Source organism: Oryx dammah, unplaced genomic scaffold (genome assembly GCF_014754425.2).
Source record: "Oryx dammah isolate SB20612 unplaced genomic scaffold, SCBI_Odam_1.1 HiC_scaffold_18, whole genome shotgun sequence".
Lineage (NCBI taxonomy): Eukaryota > Metazoa > Chordata > Mammalia > Artiodactyla > Bovidae > Oryx > Oryx dammah.
Genome location: NW_024070202.1, coordinates 106,354,984 through 106,376,000, shown reverse-complemented (window position 1 = coordinate 106,376,000; position 21,017 = coordinate 106,354,984). Strand labels below are relative to the sequence as shown.

Sequence of the window (21,017 nt, the reverse complement as noted above, 5' to 3'; positions counted from 1 at the left end):
GGATGCCATGATCTTCGTTTTCTGAATGTTGAGCTTTAAGCCAACTTTTTCACTCTCCTCTTTCACTTTCATCAAGAGGCTTTTTAGTTCCTTTTCACTTTCTGCCATAAGGGTGGTGTCATCTGTTACCTCACTTAAGGGTGATGTCACCTGTTACCTCACCACCAACCAATTAGAAGAAAGTCATACACCCTACAAACTTCACCACTTACTTTGCCTTTAAAAACTCTTTCCCCAAACCATCAAAAGACCACTGGGTCTTTTGACTATGGGCCGCCCACTCTCTTTGCATGGCCCTTATAATAAACCTTTCTGTGTCCCAAATTCCCACGTTGAAGTTTGTCTGGCCTCACTGTGGGTCAGGCAAGTGAACCAGTGTTGGGCAACCTTCCACTGTGAGTGTCTCAAGGTGAGTGATCAGTTTCAACCATCTCTGAATCTAACACAGTTCCTGACACATGGTAGGTGCTCACTGAGCACAGTAGAATGTTCTTGTTAGAAGGCTACCGATCCAGCTGGCCTTGCCGCGGCCTGGGGATCTAGGATCCATTCTTTTCTGTTTGGGATCTGGTGGTAAGTCTGGGTGAGGCAGGTGCTGGGAGGCACAGAATGGCTGGAGGAGTACTTTGCTCTGGAGGCAAGGTTGGACTCTGTGCCTTCAGAGTATTGATTGTGTACCAACCAGAGGAGTAGCAGTCCTGGGGCACGGCCAGGGCTACCGCAGCAGAGGATGTGTGGAGTGTGTGGGTGGGAGGCAGGGAGAAAAGGAGAACAAGAATGAGGCTATGGATAAAGAGTGAGTGTGTCTGGGGTTGTGTGTGTATGTGTGTGTAGTGGTGGGGTGTCAATGTTGATTCTCTGTTCCTGGTTGAAAGAGAAGAGAGGGAGGTGATCAATGTAACAGGAAGGCTGTGGTAGTCTAAATGAGCTGTCTGTCTAGGAAGTGGGAATATAGGGTGGGAAGAGTCCTGCTTGTTATAATTGGCTGTCTGTGTCCTTAGGTTCTGCGTTCACTCAGATCTATCCCAACTAGCATAGAAAATATTCAGAAAAGAAATGTAGAGAAAAAAAAAAAAAAAAAAGAAATGTAGAAAGTTCCAGCAAGCGAAACGAATTTGTTGAGTACTGGCAACTATTTATATAGCATTTATTGGGTATTATAAGTAATGTAGAGATGATTTAAAGTATATAGGAGGATTACCAAGTTATATGCACATTACTACATCATTTTATATGAGAGACTTGAGCATCCTCTGACTCAGTGTTTATAGGGTTTCACACCAGTGTGTACTCTATGATATCTAGTGAGATGTAAGCTTTCTTTTCTTTTTTTTTTAATCTTTTAAAGACCTTATTTATTTGTTACTTTTGGCCGTGCTGAGTCTTCATTGCTGCAGGGCCTTTTCTCTAGTTGTGGTGAGCGGGGGCTGCTCTCTAGTTCCCGCTCTCTAGTTGCAGTTCGTGGGCTTCTCATTATGGTGACTTCTCTTGTTGCAGAGCATGGGCCCTTACGGTGACTTCTCTTGTTGCAGAGCATGGGCCCTAGGGAGTTTCAGTATTTGCGGCTCTCAGGCTCCAGAGCAAAGGCTCAGTAGTTGTGGCTCAAGGACGTAATTGCTCTGTGCCATGTAGGATCTTCCCAGATCAGCGATCAAGCCTGTGTCTCCTGCATTGGCAGGCAGATTCTTTACCACTGAGTTTCCAGGAAGGTGCCGAGATGCACTTCGAATGAAGGCTTTTCCACTTTCATAGCATCTGGGGGTCCTTAACCAATCCCCTACCAATACTGTTGTTGTTCAGTCACTAAGTTGGGTCTGACTCTTTGCAGCCTCATGGACTGCAGCATGCCAGGCCTCCCTGTCCTTCACCATCTCCCGGAGTTTGCTGAGAGATGACTCTCTTTTGTTTCCGCCGATTTTCTTACTATTCACCTTCTAAGGAGAATGTACAGTGGTTGGGATCAGAAGGACTTGGATCCACAGAAAACATGTTAATAGCAGGAAATTGGCCTCGTCATTGGTATGCGTGATAAGTAAGAGGACTGAGTTAAGGACTGAGTTCTGGATTGGAGGGTATGGGAAGGGTTGGCTGTCAGGCAAGAGGGCCAAAGGGTGAAGGCCTGAATGTCTGCAGTGTGAAAGGTCAGGCAGTCCTGTTGGGTGGGACTTCTGTGGCCTAGGGCTCTTAGTTGCTGGTGGGAACGTATGCCAGCAAGATTTGTTAGGTAAGAACTGGATCCAATTCATGGGGCTGGCCTGCTGTCTGGCTGTGCCCTACAGTATGTTATCTATTCCAATCCTTTTTAATAGATTTTCTAAAAATTCCATTTGTTAAAAAATATAAAATGTCAGAGAATATTTAAAGGCTGAAGAAAAAGTATCCACAATCTAAGTATCCTAACATGGTCACTTAAATTTCTGCACATTTCTACCAATCTGTTCACACACAAACCAGAATATACTCTAGTTGAGATCAGAGTATGTTCACCATTTTGTTATCTTAAAAAAAAATTTTTTTTAAATGTTGTAACAGAGAGTTCATCTTTTGATATAGCCTTTATTGTAATGATTTCTAATAGCTATATAATATTTTACTGAATGGATATATCATAATTTAACATACCTTTATATTATTCAATAACATCAAGTATATTTTATTCAATTTTTCTTTTGGTCATCAAAAATAATGCTTTAAGAGACCAAAAATAAAAAGTAGATTAATGGTTGCTAGGGTCTGGAGAGAAGGAGGATTTATTTTGGGAAGTTAATGAAAATGTTTTCAAATTAGGTAGTAGTGACGCTTGTACAACTCTGTGAATATATTAAAAAAAACCCCACTAAATTATACACTTTAAAAAGGTGACTTGCAATGGCACCCCACTCCAGTACTCTTGCCTGGAAAATCCCATGGACAGAGGAGCCGGGTAGGCTGCAGTCCATGCGGTTGCGAAGACTGGGACATAACTGAGCGACTTCATTTTGACTTTTCACTTTTGTGCATTGGAGAAGGAAATGGCAACCCACTCCAGTGTTCTTGCCTAGAGAATCCCAGGGATGGGGGAGCCTGGTGGGCTGCCGTCTATAGGGTCGCACAGAGTCGGACACGACTGAAGTGACTTAGCAGCAGCAGCAGTAACAGCAGCATATGTCTATAAAGCTATTAAGAAAAATTATGCTATCTTCTTAGGTATAGTTTTTCTTTCTTTTTGGATTATTTCCTCCAGTTGAATTTTAAGGAACAACATTATTGAGACGAGCCAGGTGAAAGTTTTTATTGCCCTGAACACAGGAAGCCAAACTCCTTTCCAGAGGTTTTACTTTCCTTTTTTCTTTATCAACTGAGTTTATCACCTGAGTTTATCACTTAATTCAATTGTCTTTCCACTTTCTACTTGCTTACTTTCCACAAACCACCTTGCTGGAGGTTGGAGCACCCCTCTTGGTTGGCCCACTTTGTGGCCTCATTTTGGAGGGTGTGGGTGCAGGAAAGTGGGTGATCAGGGGAAGAGGGAGAAGAGGAGAAAATGCACAGACTTCCTGGGAAGAGTCATGGGTGTCTAACTCTGTGTGCTTCTGCGTCCCCAGGTTTCTGTGGTCTTGTATTTCTGAACCTGGGTCTGCTTTGTGCTTATGGCCAACCCACGTGGAGTGTTTTGTACCTACTGCTCTCTGTACTTTTGCACATATGCTCTCTTTTGTACATACAAAATTAGGTAATTTAAAATATAATGGAATAAGGGGGAGGAGTTACTATCATTATATCATTTTGTAGGTGAGGTGTGAGCAAGATTTGAACTCACCATCCCAGTCCAAAACCCTGGCTCTTAACTGCTATGTCATCCAACTCTAACCACTTTTTTTTTTGGCTGCTTGATAATGATAATTTAACAAAACTCCTATGACTTTCTAAGGTCATTACCCTGGTCCTCCCTGGAGGAGTAGGTAGATGCTGTTTTCCCCATTGTTTGGCATCTTGGGAAAAGACTGATTTTTCAGATAGCAAAGGCAGCAAAAGAGAATATAAGGAGATAAATAAGGTTCAGTTCAGTTCAGTCGCTCAGTTGTGTCCAACTCTTTGCGACCCCATGAATTGCAGCACGCCAGGCCTCCCTGTCTATCACCAACTCCCGGAGTTCACTCAGACTCAAGTCCATCGAGTCGGTGATGCCATCCAGCCATCTCATCCTCTGTCGTCCCCTTCTCCTCCTGCCCCCAATCCTTCCCAGCATCAGAGTCCTTATCGAGCTATAAAGCAAGATTGGGAAATTCAGATTGTAGGCACTATCGGGATGCTCATCTTTTATGAGCTAATTAAGCCCGATTATAAAAAGTAACACTTTAACTGAAGAGCTGTTAGAAGCCTGATGTGCAGGTGACTTCTTACAAGGTGTTGATGGTAGAAACAACAAATATCGTGGAAACAAATCCACAGTGTCATTTGATCCTTAGTAACAATTGTGGGGTAGATGTGATTATCATTTTCATGTTACAGAGGAGGAAACCAGCTCAGAGAAAGTGCATGATTTCTTTAGTTAGAATCAAACCCAGAATCTTTTTTTAAAAAAATGCTTGTATTTATTTATTTACAGCTGAGCTGGGTCTCCGTTGCTGTGAGGGCTTTTCTGTAGCTGCAGTGAGCAGGGGCTCATCTCATTACGGAGCACAGGCTCTCGGGCACACGGGCTTCAGTAGTGGCGGCAGGTGGGCTCGGTAGTTTCAGCTCCTGGGCTTTAGATAGTTTTGGCACATGGGCTTAGTTGCTGTGTGGCATGTGGGATCCGCCCCCCCAGATCAGGAATCAAACCCATGACTCCTGAATCTCCTGCGTTGGCAGGTGGATTCTTTACTACTGAGCCACCACGGAAGCCCCGTGATATAACAGGAAGCCCCTGATATAACAGGAAGTACATCAGAAACCTTGATATTTGGGGGGGCGGAAATGCTTTCAAAGGAGCCTCAAGTATGTCAGGATAAATATTATGCTCACCAGCTAACTGTCACGTAGTACGGAGCTCGCTGGCAATGAACTGAGCGAACAGTGGGATTTGGTGCTGTCGCGTGTTGCAAAAAGCGATACTGGCATTTGAGAAATTGAGTGTGGTGGTTGCCGAGTGACACAAGAAAGCACTGTGTTGATTAGAAATGTCTACAGGCAGTGGCAATAGCGTCCCGTGTAATATGTCTCCACACATGAGAAAACGGACTGAAGCTGCTGCTAAGTTGCCTCAGTCGTGTCCAATTCTTTGAAACCCTGTGGACCATAGCCCACCAGGCTCCTCTGTCCGTGGGATTCTGCAGGCAAGAATACTGGAGTGAGACACATTGTAGTTGATCATGTATTTTTTTGAGATAGCCAAACCAGGTTCCAAATCTCAGTTCTGCCATTTACTGTGTGATCTTGGGTAAGTACTTTACCTTTCAGGGCTTCAGTTTCTAATTTGTAAAGGTGAAAATAAGCCCAAGCTTACCACTCCTTTCCCATCCTGTTCCTCCAGCCTGGCTTTGACCCAGGGGCCCACCACAGGGCCACCGTCCTGTCGCAGGGCCTGGATTTCTTTCACTGTGGAGCATCTGTTTGTAACTTACATTGTACATCACCCTCTGCTAATCTCTAAAGTTATCTAAAGTAATCTCTAAAGTAATCTCTAAAGTTATTACCCAGGAAATGTAACACTTAAAATTTTTTTTTATTGGTTATTTTTGGTTGCACTGGATCTTTGTTGCTGCTCACGTGCTTTCTCCAGTTGCAGCAAACGAGGGCTCCTCTTTGTTGTGGTATATGGGCTTCTTACCACGGTGGCCTCTCTTGTAGAGCATGGGTTCTAGGGTGCCCGGGCTTCAGTAATTTCAGTTCTTGGGCCCAGCAGTTGCGATTCCCAGGCTCTAGAGCGCAGGCTCAGTAGTTGTGGCACACGGGCTTCGTTGCTCCGAGGCACGTGGCATCTTCCCAAATCAAGGATTGAACCCATGTCCCCTGCATTGGCAGGTGAATTGTTATCCACTGTGCCACCAGAGAAGTCCTGATATATTCTTATTTTTTTATTCATTTCAAAGTAGGCTGCAAAGCCATCAGCACATTTCCACCTAGCTACTTCAGCATGCATAAAAGTACCTAGAGTTAAATATTACCTTACAGTTAACCATTTTTTTTAAAGTAAAATTTGCATGCAGTGAATTGCACAGATTTTAATTGGACCATTCCACAAGTCTGGCTAAAACTTACACTGGTATAACCCACCTCCAATCAAGACAAACATTATTAACACCCAGAAAATTCCATTATTCCCCTTCCTGGTCAACCCTACAAGCAAAAAGATACTTCACATTATTAGCCCTTGTGTGTGTGTGTGTGTGTTAGTTGCTCAGTTGTGTCCAACTCTTTGTGACCCGGTGGACCACAGCCTACCAGGATCCTCTGTCCATGGGATTCTCCAGGCAAGAACACTGGAGTGGGTGCCATTTGCTCCCCTAGGGGAATCTTCCTGACCCAGGTATAGAACCTGGGTCTCCTGCATTGCAGGCAGATTCTTTACCACCTGAGTTACTAGGGAAGCCCCTATTAGTCCTTAGAGAAATGCAAGTTAAAATCACAAGGACTTACCCCTACACACCAATCAGAAAAGGTAAAATAAGAAATTGTAGTAACACCAAATGCTGGTGAAGATGTGGAGAAACTGGACTGCTCATGAATTGTTGGTGTGAAGGTAAAATGGTAAGACCACTCTGGAAAAATATAGCAGTTTCTTTACAAAGCTAAATATTCACTTACCGCATCACTCAGTGATTATACTCCTGGGCATTTACCCTGGAGAAATGAAAACTTATGTACACATAAAAACCTGCATGTAGATATTCATAGCAACTTTACTTGTAGTAGCCCCTGTGATATTGTGATTGACAATATATATATAGGGCTTCCCAGGTAGCTCAGTGGTAAAGAATCTGCCTACCAGTGCAGAAGACACATGAAATGTGGGTTTGATCCCTGGGTTGTGAAGATGGACAGAGGAGCTTGTCAGGCTACAGTCTATGGGGTCACAGAGAGATAGGACTGAGCCCAGTATATATATATATATGTATATATATATGGATATTCAGATGACCAAAATATGTTTCTCATATATATGTGGCTTTCGTCCAATAATCCCTGGGCCACAGCTTCCAAAAGCCTTGAAACTATGTAAGCATTGCTAGTGATAAACATGTCTTTTGTGAATGAAGTGACTTTTAGAAGCACCTAAAGGTGGGGGTTTTCAACCTCAGGCTCCTCTCTCCTCCCCAGAAATCAGCGGTAGTAGAACTGAGAATTACAACTCACTGATGACTTGGTTGGTTCTTCTGGCAACCACACCCCCCCACCTTTAGGTGCTTATAAAAGTCACTTCATTCACAAAAAGACACCTTTATCATTCTCAATGCTTAGACAAAGTAATGTCTCTGCTTACACAGCATATTAAAAAACAGAGATATTACTTTGCTGACAAAGGTCCATATAGTCAAAGCTATGATTTTTCCAGTAGTCATATATGGATGTGAGAGTTGGACCATATAGCAGTCTAAACATCGAAGAATTGATGCTTTCGAATTGTGGTAGTATAGAAGACTCTTGAGAATCCCTTGGACAGTAAGGAGATCAAACCAGTGAATCCTAAAGGAAATCAACCCTGAATATTCATTGGAAGGACTGATGCTGAAGCTAAACCTCCAATACCTTGGCCACCTGGTGAGAAGATCTGACTCATTGGAAAATACCTTGATGCTGGGAAAGACTGAGGGCAGGAGAAGGGGGCGCCAGAGGATGAGATGGTTGGATGGCATCACCGACTCAATGGACATGAGTTTGAGCAATCTCCAGGAGCTGGTGAAGGACTGGGAAGCCTGGTGTGCTGCAGTTTATGGGATCACAAAGAGTCGGACACAATTGAGTGCCTGAACAACAGAGATTTGGTCGATCATGACTATGTAATGAAGTCTCCCTAAAAACCCCGTTTTCTGAGAGCTTCTACATTGGGTTTCCCTGATAGCTCAGTTGGTAAAGAATCTGCCTCCAATGCAGGAGACCCCGGTTTGATTCCTGGGTCAGGAAGATCCACTGGAGAAGGGATAGGCTACCCACTCCAGTTTTTTTGGGCTGCCCTTATGGCTCAGCGTAAAGAATCCGCCTGCAATGTGGGAGACCTAGGTTTGATCCCTGGGTTGGGAAGATCCCCTGGAGAAGGGAAAGGCTACCCCCTCCAGTATTCTGGCCTGGAGAATTCCATGAACTTTATAGTTCATGGGGTTGCAAAGAGTCAGACACTACTGAGGGACTTTCACTTCATTCTACATCGGGACGCTGGGAGGCTTCCACCTGCCTCTGGGCTGGTTCCCAAGCTCCGTGAGGACAAAAGCTTGTTCAGGACCTTGTCCTATGTATCTCTTCATCTGGCTTTTGAATCGTATCCTTTAATATACTTTTATAATAAATTGGCAATATAGTAAGTAAACAGGTTTTATTGAGTTCTGTGAGCTGTTCTAGCAAATTAATCAAACCCAAAGAGGGGGTCATGGGTTATATAACCAGTCTGTCAGAAGAACCAGTGAAAACCTGGACTTGCAGCTAGCATCTGAAGTGGAGGGTGGTCTTACATATGGAATGTGATGCTATTTCTGGGTAGAATTTTTGGACACCTTGCTGGCATCTGAAAATTGCTGGTTGGTGTACACACACACACACATGAATTTGGTCCAGAAACTGATTTTTAGCCCCAAAATAGAAACAACCAAAATGTCCTTCAATGGGTTAAACAAACTGGCACATCCATACCAAGGAACATGATGACTTGGCAGTAAAAAGAACAAACTACAAACTACAGATACATGCAACACCGTGGGTGGATCTCAGGGAGTTAGGCTAAATGAAGACAAATCATTCTGATTCCATTCATACAGCCCTTGCGAAATAAGAACTATATGAGCAGATTAGTGGTTGCCAGGGGTTAGGGAAGTGGGGAGAAAAAGAGAGGTAGCTGTAGCTACGAAAAGTGCATTGAGGGATCCTTAAGTTTGGAGGCATTCAGTATCTAGACTAGACTGGTTGTGGTCACACGCATCTGCATGGATGCTAAGTCGCTTCAGTCATATGTGACTCTGTGCGACCACAAGGATTGTAGCCCACCAGGCTGCTCTGTCCATAGGATTCTCCAGGCAAGAATACTCGAGAGGGTTGCCATGTTCTTCTCCAGCACATGCGCCTACAGGTGACAAAATTATATGGAACTAAACACAGACACAGAAATGAGTGCATGCAAAACTGGTGGAATCTGAATGAGGTTGATGGATGGTAACAATGCTAGTTTTCTGGTTGTATTTTTGTACCGGATATGCCAGATGTTGTCACTGGGGAAACTGGATGAAGGGTATATGGAATCTCCGTATTATGCCTGTATTGTATTGGAGTATAGCCGATTAACAAACAATATTGTGATAGTATCAGCTGAACAGGGAAGGGACTCGGCCATACATGTACCTGTATCCATTCTCCCCCAAACTCCCCCACTAGACATAGGCATTTCTGTAAGTATATACGGAAAAGTGGAAAGTAGGAAAGGGATGACTTCACTTTTCACAGTCAATAGTTTTCTGGGTGTTTTTGTTTTACCACATGCATGCCATACTTTGTTTTTAATACCACTTTTATTTTGGTTCTATACACAAAAGTATCCCTTTTAAAAACTTTACCTAAAAACGTTGCATTTTGGAAGCATAACACTATTTAGTAAGCTTGGAATTTGAATTACAACACAAGGAAGTGGTTCAGTATTTAATTCTGAGCACTGACCTCATTGCAAATTTTGTATGATCAGAAGATGTGGAAAGGAAGAAACTAGGTATGAAACTGCTTCAATTAGAAGTGTTCCTTTATTGGGAAAAATCTGGTGCATTTGGAGGCTTTTCCTTTTCTCCCTGTGATAGTTATTTCACTTGTTAACTGTGCTTAACAGATTGCCATGAGTTGACTCACTGGAAAAGACCCTGATGTTGGGAGGGATTGGGGGCAAGAGGAAAAGGGGACGACCGAAGATGAGATGGCTGGATGGCCTCACTGACTCAAAGCGCATGAGTCTGAGTGGACTCCGGGAGTTGGTGATGGACAGGGAGGCCTGGCGTGCTGCGATTCATGGGGTCGCAAAGAGTCGGACACGACTGAGCGAATGAACTGAACTGAACAGATTGCCAACTCAACGGACATGAGTTTGAGGAAACTCTGAGTGACAGTGAGGGGCAGGGAAGCCTGATGTGCTGTAGTCCACTGGGTGGCAAAGAGTCAGACACAATTTAGCAACTGAACAACAAAGGATGCCAGAGAGCTGATAAGACATAATTTCTGGGTGTGCCTGTGAGAGTGCTTCCAGAAGAGATTAGCTCGATCAGTGCTGGCTCACATGATTATGGGAGCTGAGAAGTCCCATAGTCTGCCATCTGCAAACTGGAGGCCCAGGAAATGTGGTGGGGTCAGTTCCAGTCTAAGTTCAAAGGCCTGAGGGTCCAAGTTCGATATCCTATTGATCCTGTTTTTAATTCTTTGACAACCCTCACTAATACAGTCAATTTTTATTCTATTTGCCATAAATTCAGACATTGAAATCTAGATCACATGTGAAAGGATTAGTCTAGAAATTGTCTCATTCCTTCAGAGAAGATTAAATTCTGCTATTGGATTAGAAAAATAGGATTCTAGAGCCTTTGAAGGAGGAGTGGCCAGGGCTGCAATATCTGCCTCTAAAATAAAAGATTATCCTAGTTACACTGAGATAAGATTTAAGATTAAGTTAAGAAATTGATGCTTCACAGGTGCCTCAGTGGGAAAGAATCTGCCTGCAATACAGAAGCTACAAGAGATGTGGGTTTGATCCCTGGGTCAGGAAGATCCCCTGGAGGAGGATATGGCAATCTACTCCAGTATTTTTACCAAAGTAGTCAATGGACATAATCCCATGGACAGAGGAGTTGCTGGGCTACAGTCCATGGGGTCGCAGAGTCGGACTCGACTGAGCATTCAGCATTAAGCAGTTCAGTTCAGTTCAGTCGCTCAGTCGTGTCCGACTCTTTGCGAACCCATGAATCACAGCACGCCAGGCCTCCCTGTTCATCACCAACACCCGGAGTTCATTCAGACTCACGTCCATCGAGTCCGTGATGCCATCCAGCCATCTCATCCTCGGTTGCCCCCTTCTCCTCCTGCCCCCAATCCCTCCCAGCATCAGAGTCTTTTCCAGTGAGTCAACTCTTTGCATGAGGTGGCCAAAGTACTGGAGTTTCAGCTTTAGCATCATTCCTTCCAAAGAAATCCCAGGGCTGATCTCCTTCAGAATAGACTGAATCTCCTTGCAGTCCAAGGGACTCTCAAGAGTCTTCTCCAACACCACACTTCAAAAGCATCAATTCTTTGGTGCTTAGCTTTCTTCACAGTCCAACTCTCACATCCATACATGACCACAGGAAAAACCATAGCCTTGACTAGATGGACCTTAGTTGGCAAAGTAATGTCTCTGCTTTTGAATATGCTATCTAGGTTGGTCATAACTTTCCTTCCAAGGAGTAAGCGTCTTTGAATTTCATGGCTGCAGTCACCATCTGCAGTGATTTTGGAGCCCCAAAAAATAAAGTCTGACACTGTTTCCACTGTTTCCCCATCTATTTCCCATGAAGTGATGGGACCGGATGCCATGATCTTTGTTTTCTCAATGTTGAGCTTTAGGCCAACTTTTTCGCTCTCCTCTTTTCACTTTCATCAAGGGCAACATTAAGCAACTGATACAAATTTAGAAAACAATGAGAAGGGTACACAATTGTATACAAATGTAAATCTATAAATTCTTGAAAAAAAATTTTTTTTACTGGAATAAACAATCTTTTAAAAAACTACAAATAAGGGGGCTTCCTTGGTGGTTTCAGTTCAGTTCATTTCAGTTGCTCAGTTGTGTCTGACTGTTTGCAAGCCCGTGAATCACAGCACACCAGGCCTCCCTGTCTATCACCAACTCCCAGAGCTTACTCAAATTCATGTCCATTGAGTTGGTGATGCCATCCAACCATTTAACCTCTGTTGTCCCCTTCTCATCCTGCCTTACAATCTTCCCCAGCATCGGGGTCTTTTCAAATGAGTTAGTTCTTCGCATGAGGTGGCCAAAGTATTGGAGTTTCAGCTTCAGCATCAGTCCTTCCAATGAACACTCAGGACTGATCTCCTTTAGGATGGACTGGTTGGATCTCCTTGCAGTCCAAGGGACTCTCAGGAGTCTTCTCCAACACCACAGTTCAAAAGCATCCATTCTTCAGCGCTCAGCTTTCTTTATAGTCCAACTCTCACATCCATACATGACTACTGGAAAAACCATAGCCTTGACTAGACTGGACCTTTGTTGGCAAAGTAATGTCTCTGCTTTTTAATATGCTGTCTAGGTCTGTCATAACTTTCCTTCCAAGGAGTAAGCTTCTTAATTTCGTGGCTGCTGTCACCATCCCTCGTGGTTTAGTGGTTAGGAATCCACCTGCCAATGCAGGGGACACGAGTTCAATCCCTGGCCAGGGAAGATCACAAATGCTGTGGAGCAACTAAGCCTGTGTGCCCCAGCTGCTAGCCAGAGCTCTAGAGCCTGTGAGCCCCAGCTGCTGACTCCCACGCATCTAGAGCCCATACTCTGCAATAAGAGAAGCCATGGCAATGAGAATCCTGCACATCCCTACAAAGAGTGGCGCCCATTGCAGCAACGAAGGCCCAGCTCAGGCAAAAGTAAATATATAATCTTCTAAAAACGTATGCAAATAAAATGGAAACATTTTGATATATTTTATTCCAGATTAATAGTTCAGATTTATTCCAGATTAATGTCCTCTGTAATATATCTTTATGCAAGACATAATTGAGACCATACTATGCAGTTTGATCATTTTTTCCAATCAATATTATATCCTAAGAATTTCCAAAGTTCCTATAAGTTGCTAAAAATTCTTCACAAATATAATTTTTGATGGCTATGAAACATTACATCCTGGGTGTACCATAATTTATTCAAAAATCCTCCTGGTGGACATTTATTTGATACAACAAGCCATGGTGAGACAAGCATCTTTATTCACAAAGCTTTGTCTCTAATCACCCTCAACATGTATGAGAACTTCAATATAGTTGATTATATTTAACTTCAATATATGGAAAGTTCCATTTTAAAAAAAATTTAAGTTTTACTCTTTGGCCATGCCATTCGGCATGTTGGATTTTACTTTCCCAACCAGGGATTGAACCTGCGCCCCCTGCATTGGAAGTTTAGAGTCTTAACCACTAGACTTCCAGGGAAGCCCCTCTTTTTTGTTTTAATTTGCCCTTATGGTTCTCATTTTTATTTTTGCATTAGCTGCACATTGTCACAGGTCTCCTTTGGAGAAACAGAATGCTTATTTGGGGATATACTTGTGACATTACATTACAGGTAAGCATGGTCAGGATGAGTTGAAGTCTTGGAGTGTGCTGGAATAATGGAAAAAAAGGGGAGAGGAGGAAGACTGAAAGTGATGGGAGAAAAGAGGGGAACATGGGATAGGAGATGAGAAAGCCAGAAATACGAGATGAGAAGAGAGCAAAGGGAAGAGGCATCTAAACTCCGAAAGCCCTCTGAGCCATCGAAGTCACCACACAGGCATCCAAGTGTGGTTTCAGCATCTGAAGAGAGTCTTCTCCAAGAAGTCCAGACCCCACTGAAACACGAGGCATTCTGATGATCGCACAGTGTGCATAGGAAGAGTAGGAGCTCTCAGTGATTAACTGGAGGGAGTGGGAAAGTTATAGGTTTGTTGGGGAGGGAACAGGGGTCATAGTGGGCCAGGGAGAAGCCTGGCCTTTCCTTGGGATCTGCTTTGTGAGCGAGGGGAAGGCACCCTGAGGGGATGAGCAACTTCTTCAGGCCCTGGCAGCTCTGGCCAGTCTCCTGGCACGGCCTCTCCCAGCCCCTGCTGGTCAGAGTAGCCGGACCCCATTTAAACATCTGGACGCAAGCTCAGCCATGCTGGGGTTCTCACTAGCCTCCACTTCCCCTGGGCTTCCTGACCCAGTCTGTGTCTCAGGCACCATGGCTGGTCAGAAGACAGTGCCCAACTGGTTAGTTGCAGAATCCATCTGGCTTAGCTTTCTGTCTCTGACAGACTTAAGAAACTTCTGTAGAAGAGAAAGAGGGACTATTTCCTGCTCCCTTCACATAAGCTGCCCCAAAGTGGGCAAAGGGCTGGGGGCACACAAAGAACTGTTCTTCTCAAACACCTAGAGTGGCCAGGATGTGGCTGTAGGAACAAGAACAGATAAACACCAGGGAGGACACAGACCGAGAAATATGATGCGTAATGGCATTAGGTTTATTCTGTGGAAAGCAGAGTTGGAGGTTCTCAGAGGCACTTGGTGAGACTAATGACAGATGGTGTATTGTCCTGCCCGCCCCCCCGCCCTCCAGCCCCCCAGCACACCCCAGGACCAGACAAGAACCTCTATCAGATAGGAAACCAGAGTCCCAGGGCCCCACAGTGGAGGAGGGGTAAGCAGATGGTTTGCTTTTTAATACCAATCGTCTTGCTTCCTCTGGGCTTTGGGCTTAAAGTCTGGGGTTTACAGCTGGAGGCACAGGGCCCATCCACTTTTCTCCTGAATAGAAAAGATGAGGAGTCAGAGGCCCCACAAGCCCTCAGGGATTCTCTCCAGGAAGAGCTCCTGGGTGCTGGGTACGGAAGGCTTCCTTCTCTCCTGTAGAAGAAGGTGGCCCCTCCCCACTCCACCTCAAGCACACCTACCTCTGTATGAGGTGCCGTTATCGGAAGTGCCTAGAACATTTTTTTAAAAATTCTTTAATCCATCCTTCTGGGCAACTGATATAATGCAGGGGTGGGCTCAAGGGCAGTCAGTATGAACGTGTAACTTACCCAGCAGGTGCGCCAGCAACTCCATCCGGTCGGAGCCAAAGAGCATGTGGGTTTCATCATGCAGGTGGGCCACAGTGATGGGCAGCCCAAAAGCCTGGAGAAGTAACAGGGCAGTAGGGCGAAGGAGCAGGTGGTTACAGGGCTGTGGTTGAAGGCTGCAAGTCAACACTGGTGTGAGGTCATAGACACAAAGTAGCCAGAGGTATTCGATGAGAGGTTCCAGAGGTTCCAGGGTTCTAAGGAGAGTATTCTGCCTCCTCTCTCATCATCTAGCTCTCTCCCTCCTTTCCTTGGGCCCAGGGAAAGGAAGGAAGAGGATGAGGGTGATCTTGGAGATCTCGGAGGACTCACAGTTGGGGAGTAACTTTTGCTTAGGAGCTTGGGGACCTGGTCAAGATTCTCTGTCTCAATACAGGGGTGGGGACAGAATTGCTCACCCCGTATTTGCAGGCTGCCTCAGTGGTCTCCTTGAGCTGGTTCTTCACTTGTGGTGTTGAGACCCTTTTTAGAAGTTCCTGGGCTTGTTCCATGGACATGCCAGCCTTCTCTGCAGCCTGAAGGGATGTGGTAGGGAAAACAAGTGTGTCTGTGTTGGTGCAGGTGGGAATCTCAGGAGAAAACTCTGGTCATTTTATTTTCTGCCCCCACATTATCCACAGCACTTTTACCTACCCACGAGTGGAGGTCTGTCTTTGCCAAGAGGGGCTATGTTTTTTGCCTTCAAAATCATGAGATTGGTAGAAAGAGTGGGTGGCAAAGAGTCATAATTGTAGAAATTTAATGCCAGAGGGCATTTTGAGAGGCCAGCTTCCCAACCACTTCATTAACAGGTCAGGAGAGATTTCCCAGGTGGTCCAGTGGTGGAAGACTCTGTGCTGCCAGTGCAGGGGGCCTGGGTTCAATCTCTGGTTAGGGAACCAGAGCCCATATGCTGCAACTAGGGGTTCATATGTCACAGTTAAGACCCGGTGCAGCCAAATAAACAAACATGTAAAAAAGCTAAAACAAAGCAGACAAGGAGCCTGCAGTCCAGAAATGGTACATATTTTGGTCAGTGTTAAAGAGCTTGTTAGCAGAACCAATGCTAGAATCCAAGTCCCTTGACTTTAAGTTGGGGGCTCGTGCCTTCCTACTTCTCAGAATTCCTGAATCCAAGGGCTGGGCTCTAATTCCCATAGAATTTCCTGAGGACTCTGGACAGGGCACATGGCTGCAGCCACCAGTGTCTAGCTTCAGACAATGTTAAAGGTTTCACTTTGGGGTTTGTTGGGATCAGTGATTCTCAACTTTGGCCGCACATATTAGAATATCCTGGGGGAGCTTTTTTGAAAATCTGTTTGGATGTCATCCTCGAGAACAAATTACATGGGAATTTCTGAGTGATGGTGTCCAGGTGCTGTAAATGATTTTAATACATAGCTGGGGTTGACAAGTATTGCAGCCTGACCCCCTTGACCTGGAGTGGGAAATATGAAGTCAGGCATGACTTCTTGTCTTTGACCCGGTTACATCAGAGAACTTTATTTTGGCCAAGTGCTCAACAACAGGGAACTGGTTCAGTAAACAGAAGTACACCCACGAATGGAATGCTATGTGGAACCTAACAGTTATTCTCTCCAACAGTTTTAAATGACATGGGAAATGATTATTAAATATTAAGTGAAAAAGCAAGCCAATGCATAGACTTTGCAGGAATGAAAACACAGGAGGATATACTGGGCATGCTTTACACATTTAACTTTTTTTGTGACTTGTCATTTTATATATTACATTTGAATATGCCTCAGCTGACTGCAGCCTACCAGGCTCCTCCGTCCATGGGATTTTCCAGGCAAGAGTACTGGAGTGGGTTGCCATTGCCTTCTCCTGTCTTTTGTAAACTTAAAGTGAAAGTGAAAGTGACACAGTCGTGTCCGACACTTTGCGACACTTTGGACTATACAGTCCATGGAATTCTCTAGGCCAGAATACTGGAGTGGGTAGCCTTTCCCTTCTCCAGGGGAACTTCCCAACCCAGGGATCAAACCCAGGTCTTCTGCATTGCAGGCAGTTTCTTTACCAGCTGGGCCACAAGGGAAACCCTTATGGGTTAAGGGGGGAAGAAACTTAAGAGGAAAAAATGCGGTGTTGAATTTCCTGATTTAATCCTGAAGAAAAACTTTTTTACATCTAAATATGGCTGGCACACATTTTGACATTTGGAGCTATTTCCACTTTTCTCATTTGGACTTTCTGAATACTTCTGGCTTGAGTCAGTGATCTCTCTTTGTCTTTCCAAAGCCTGTTTTTTTATGTCTCTTAGATGTGACGGTGAGGTTTGTGTTGCAGTTTTTAGGGCCACGACTTGCCACTACTTAAAGTCTCCACATCTGCAGATACCACATGTACCACCTTCTTTCATCAAATACGTTTCCTTTTTCACCCGTGATACATTCTTTCGAGAGTCTTCTTAGTTCCAACCGTTTAGTAATTTGGCCTCTCAAACATCCTTTCTCCCCCGATAACTATGACCTCTTCCACCCAATAATAAACAATGTCCTGTCTGCCCCCAGAGGTCAACTGTCCTCAGATTACTCAGGAGAGGAGCGGGAACACTCACGGCCAGGATGCTCGGGGGCTCCGTGATGTCTTCATCCTGGGAAGAGGACAGTCAGTATGAGGGGGTGGCGCAGTGAGGAGTGAGATGGAGGCCAGTGGACCAGGTCAGTGAACAAGGAGGAGGGCAGGACCTGGACTCCAGGCCTAGGGGAGGGTCACCAAGTCATCCTGGGTCTCCCCGAAAGTGGGTGCCCAGAGCCCAACCCTCACCCGTGACCAGACACGCATCCACAGTTCTCTGGACACTTTCTCCAGCATCTCCGGGTGCTCCATCTTCACCGCAGTGAGGAAGCGCATGGCTGTCAAACTTCCTGTAGGGCAGAGGCACTCGGAGAGGGGCCTTCTCTAAGTTGTTTCCCATGAAGACCAGGTTTTTCCTCCTTCTCATCTCCCCCCAGCCCCCCACCCGCCAGTGCTCCATCACCCTCAGCCTCCCATTTGCATTTCTGATCACTGATCCATCCTGCTCTCCCTCCCCTTCTGTCTCCACAACCTTCTGCATGATCAGCTCTGATGCTGAGCTTTCCCAAAGTTTCCTTCACTTAATGGAATCAACGGAACCCCTCCTTTCTGGCTTTGCAATCTCCAAGTCCACTGCTGAAACCTTATGCTCCATCCATATCCCACTCTCTTCACCTTTCTTAAGGATCACAGAGAAGAAATCCTTGGGGAAGTGGATGGGAACCTGGAGATGCTGGCTCAGGAGCCTAACGTCACTTCTCATGTATACGGCTTTGCGGGGAAGCATAGCTGGCGGCTGGTTTCCTGCAAGGGGAAAGTTGGGCTTACTGATGAGAGATCACCTGAGGGTCCCAGACCGGGGATGCACCTACCTGGGTTTCAGGCAGCGGGCATATTACTAGCTGCTGCCGCCAATAAGGAGACCCAGTGGAAGGGCCGCTCCCCTGGACGTTTGAAATTAGTCTTCCCTCAAATCCCCGCCAAAAACGCCGCTGCCTTTGTACCGCTGTCTCTCATGATCCCTCCAATTAACGTGGGCTGCAGCTGCAGGCTGACGTTCCAGATATTCTTATATCGGCACAGGACCTGCAGGGAGGGGTGGAGACGGAGAGTGAAAAGGGCTGAAGGAGAGAAGGGTATTTCATGGCACTGATCAGCCAGTCTATAGGCACGGAGAAAGGGTTAGGAGGACACCCTAAATTTGGTTTGAAAGGGCAAAACTCTCTCAATTCCTAGTAATCAATTCCAGGATCTCTGCTCCTGTGGACAGTTTTTATTTGTTCTGCACCCCACCCCCCAAAACTGACATCGGAGGGCTTATATTCTGGATTCCTGGAGTTGCTCATCTTCCAAGCCAGTATGGGAAACCCGAGCCTTAAGACATAAAGGTTCCTTCCACCTGGAGCCAGCGATCATATCCCGTTTATCAACAAAATGACCTTCAGTCCTGGCTCTCTACCTGTTTGTCCTAAACCGCGTAGGGCACTGCCAGGAAATTCATGAGACCGAGGTCCCTGCGCTATTTGCTGACCCCTCCCTCTGCCTCTGACTCCCCAAGCCCCGGGCGAAGCTGCTCCCCGGCGTCACCTCGAAGGCCAGCCAGGAGTAGGGGGACAGGACATCATAGAACAGCTCGAGTGTTCGGGGCACGGACCCCATGCTGCAGACTCGTGATCGCGAAGTGAACTTGGCCCCCGGAAACCCGCGGCGCTTGCGTCCTTCCTGCAGAGCGCGGCGGCCCCGCCCCCGCCCCCCGCCTCCCCCGAGGACCGCCCCCGACCCGCCCGGGCTGCGCCTCCTCCCGGGGGAAGCCGCCCCCGGGACAGGGTCCGGTGGGCGGTTGGTGTGTGCGGGGGTTCCCTGAGGGCACCCGCGGGGGTCGAGGGTGAGGGGGTCCCCTGAGGAGCTCGCAGGTGTGCTCACCCGCTCTGCTCGGAGGGGATGGGAGGAGTAACTACCCTGCCCTGGGGAGGAGTGTGGGGCAAAGGGGCGAGGTTTGAAATGCTCACCTCTACACTTAGCTGTGCACCTCTGGCAAGCCTGTTGACCTCTCTGAACCAGAGAAGGCTTGTTACTGACCGGAGTTCTTGGCCTCCTTCGAACTTCTGCGTGGGAGCGTGCTCGGTCGTGTCCGATTCTTTGTGACTCCATGGACTGTAGCCTATCAGGCCTCAATGTCCGTGGGATTTCGCAGGCACGGAAACTGGAGTGGGTTGCCATTTCCTGCTCCAGGGGATCTTCCCCGCCCAGGGATGGAGCGGCCTCTTTGGTCTCCTGCAGTGGCAGGCGGGCTCGTGACCACTGGTGCTTTTTATGCAATAGAAATGGATCAGAGGCCTGATAAAAAATTCAGGGAAGGCGTCATTGGGTCTCCTGCTGGCGGGGTGGGGGGAGGGGGTGTTCCTGAACAAACCATAGGTTCCCTTGCTCACTCCCCAAGTGTGCCCTCCCGTCCACACACACACACCAAGCTGGCTCCTAATGTGGGGTGAAGTAGGGATGTATCCAGGGATCAGGGCGGGGGTGGGGGATGGGGGAGTAGCTTAGGTGGTTTGTCCACTCTTCAGGTGGTGGTGTGTGCAGGGGGCATGCTTAGTACCCAGCTCTTGGTTCCAAATCCCAGCTTTTGCTCCAGGCCCTTTAGAAGTGGCAGTTGGGTTTTTTGGTCTCTTCGTATCTTTTGTCCAGAATTTGCCCTGTTCATACATGCAGTTATGTTTAGTCCCATATAGTTTCTTTGTTTGGAGAAGGAAATGGCAACCCACTCCAGTACTCTTGCCTAGAGAATCCTGTGGACAGAGGAGCCTGGTTCTTTTTATTTTGTTGCTCCAGGAGAGGTGTGTCTAAGTGCAAGCATTGCAGCACTTAAGTAAATGATTCCAGGTCCCAGCCTGTCTCATCCTCGTCTCTGGTAAAAAGAGAACACTTAATACAATTACATAAAATTAAAAAAATCTGGCAAAATCCAGCCAGTCAAAAAAATGACTGGGAAAAATATTTGGGTTCGTTTTCACAGTCAAAAAGCTAGTTATCCTCATGTAGAAAGAGTTGAAAAAAATCAACAAAGTAAAAGAACAGAAGTTCATGGGAAAGCAGGCAAATCATATGAACAGAGCTTTCACAGAAATGGACAAATAGATGGCTCTCAAACACAAACCTGCTTGTCTACATGAAAATTGCAAGTTAAAATTACACTATGCTATGTTTTCATCTATCAAGTTGGCAGAGATCAAAAAGGTTTATGACTCAGGGTGTTGGCAGGGATCTGTGGAAAACCATTGTCTTATGTAAGTGGTGGGAGTGTAAGTCAGTTTAGCAGTACCTTTCTGTTTTAAACATGCACACACCCTTTGACCTAGTAATTCCCTTTTTAAGAATTTATACTAAAAACATGTTTACTTACATGCAGTGTGATGAGCTGTGAGGTTATTTATTACAGTATTGTTTATAGTAACAAAAGATTGGAAAACTACCTAAATGTTTATCCATACGGGGCTAATTCATTAAACCAAT

The 21,017-nt window shown here is 45.8% G+C and overlaps 1 protein-coding gene across 1 annotated transcript; it reads right to left on the bottom strand.

Annotated features, from left to right (window-relative positions):
• Positions 1 to 14,358: 14,358 nt before the first annotated feature.
• On the bottom strand, positions 14,359 to 19,432 carry GSTK1 (glutathione S-transferase kappa 1). Its single transcript, XM_040260052.1, has 8 exons — positions 19,092 to 19,432; positions 18,509 to 18,590; positions 18,180 to 18,308; positions 17,754 to 17,854; positions 17,545 to 17,580; positions 15,383 to 15,499; positions 14,946 to 15,039; positions 14,359 to 14,670 (listed from the first exon to the last, which is right to left on the bottom strand). The coding sequence occupies exons 1-8, from the start codon at positions 19,161 to 19,163 to the stop codon at positions 14,621 to 14,623; spliced, it is 681 nt and encodes a 226-aa protein (XP_040115986.1). The 5' UTR covers positions 19,164 to 19,432; the 3' UTR covers positions 14,359 to 14,620.
• Positions 19,433 to 21,017: the final 1,585 nt, after the last annotated feature.

Bases quoted from the DNA above. Each gene is read 5' to 3' on its own strand.
- GSTK1 (XM_040260052.1), bottom strand. From the start codon at position 19,163: ATGGGGTCCGTGCCCCGAACACTCGAGCTGTTCTATGATGTCCTGTCC. The intron at 18,591-19,091 runs GTGACGCCGGGG...CCCTCCCTGCAG, and splicing joins ACTCCTGGCTGGCCTTCGAG to GTCCTGTGCCGATATAAGAA. The intron at 15,040-15,382 runs GTGAGCAATTCT...TTACTTCTCCAG, and splicing joins AGGCAGCCTGCAAATACGGG to GCTTTTGGGCTGCCCATCAC.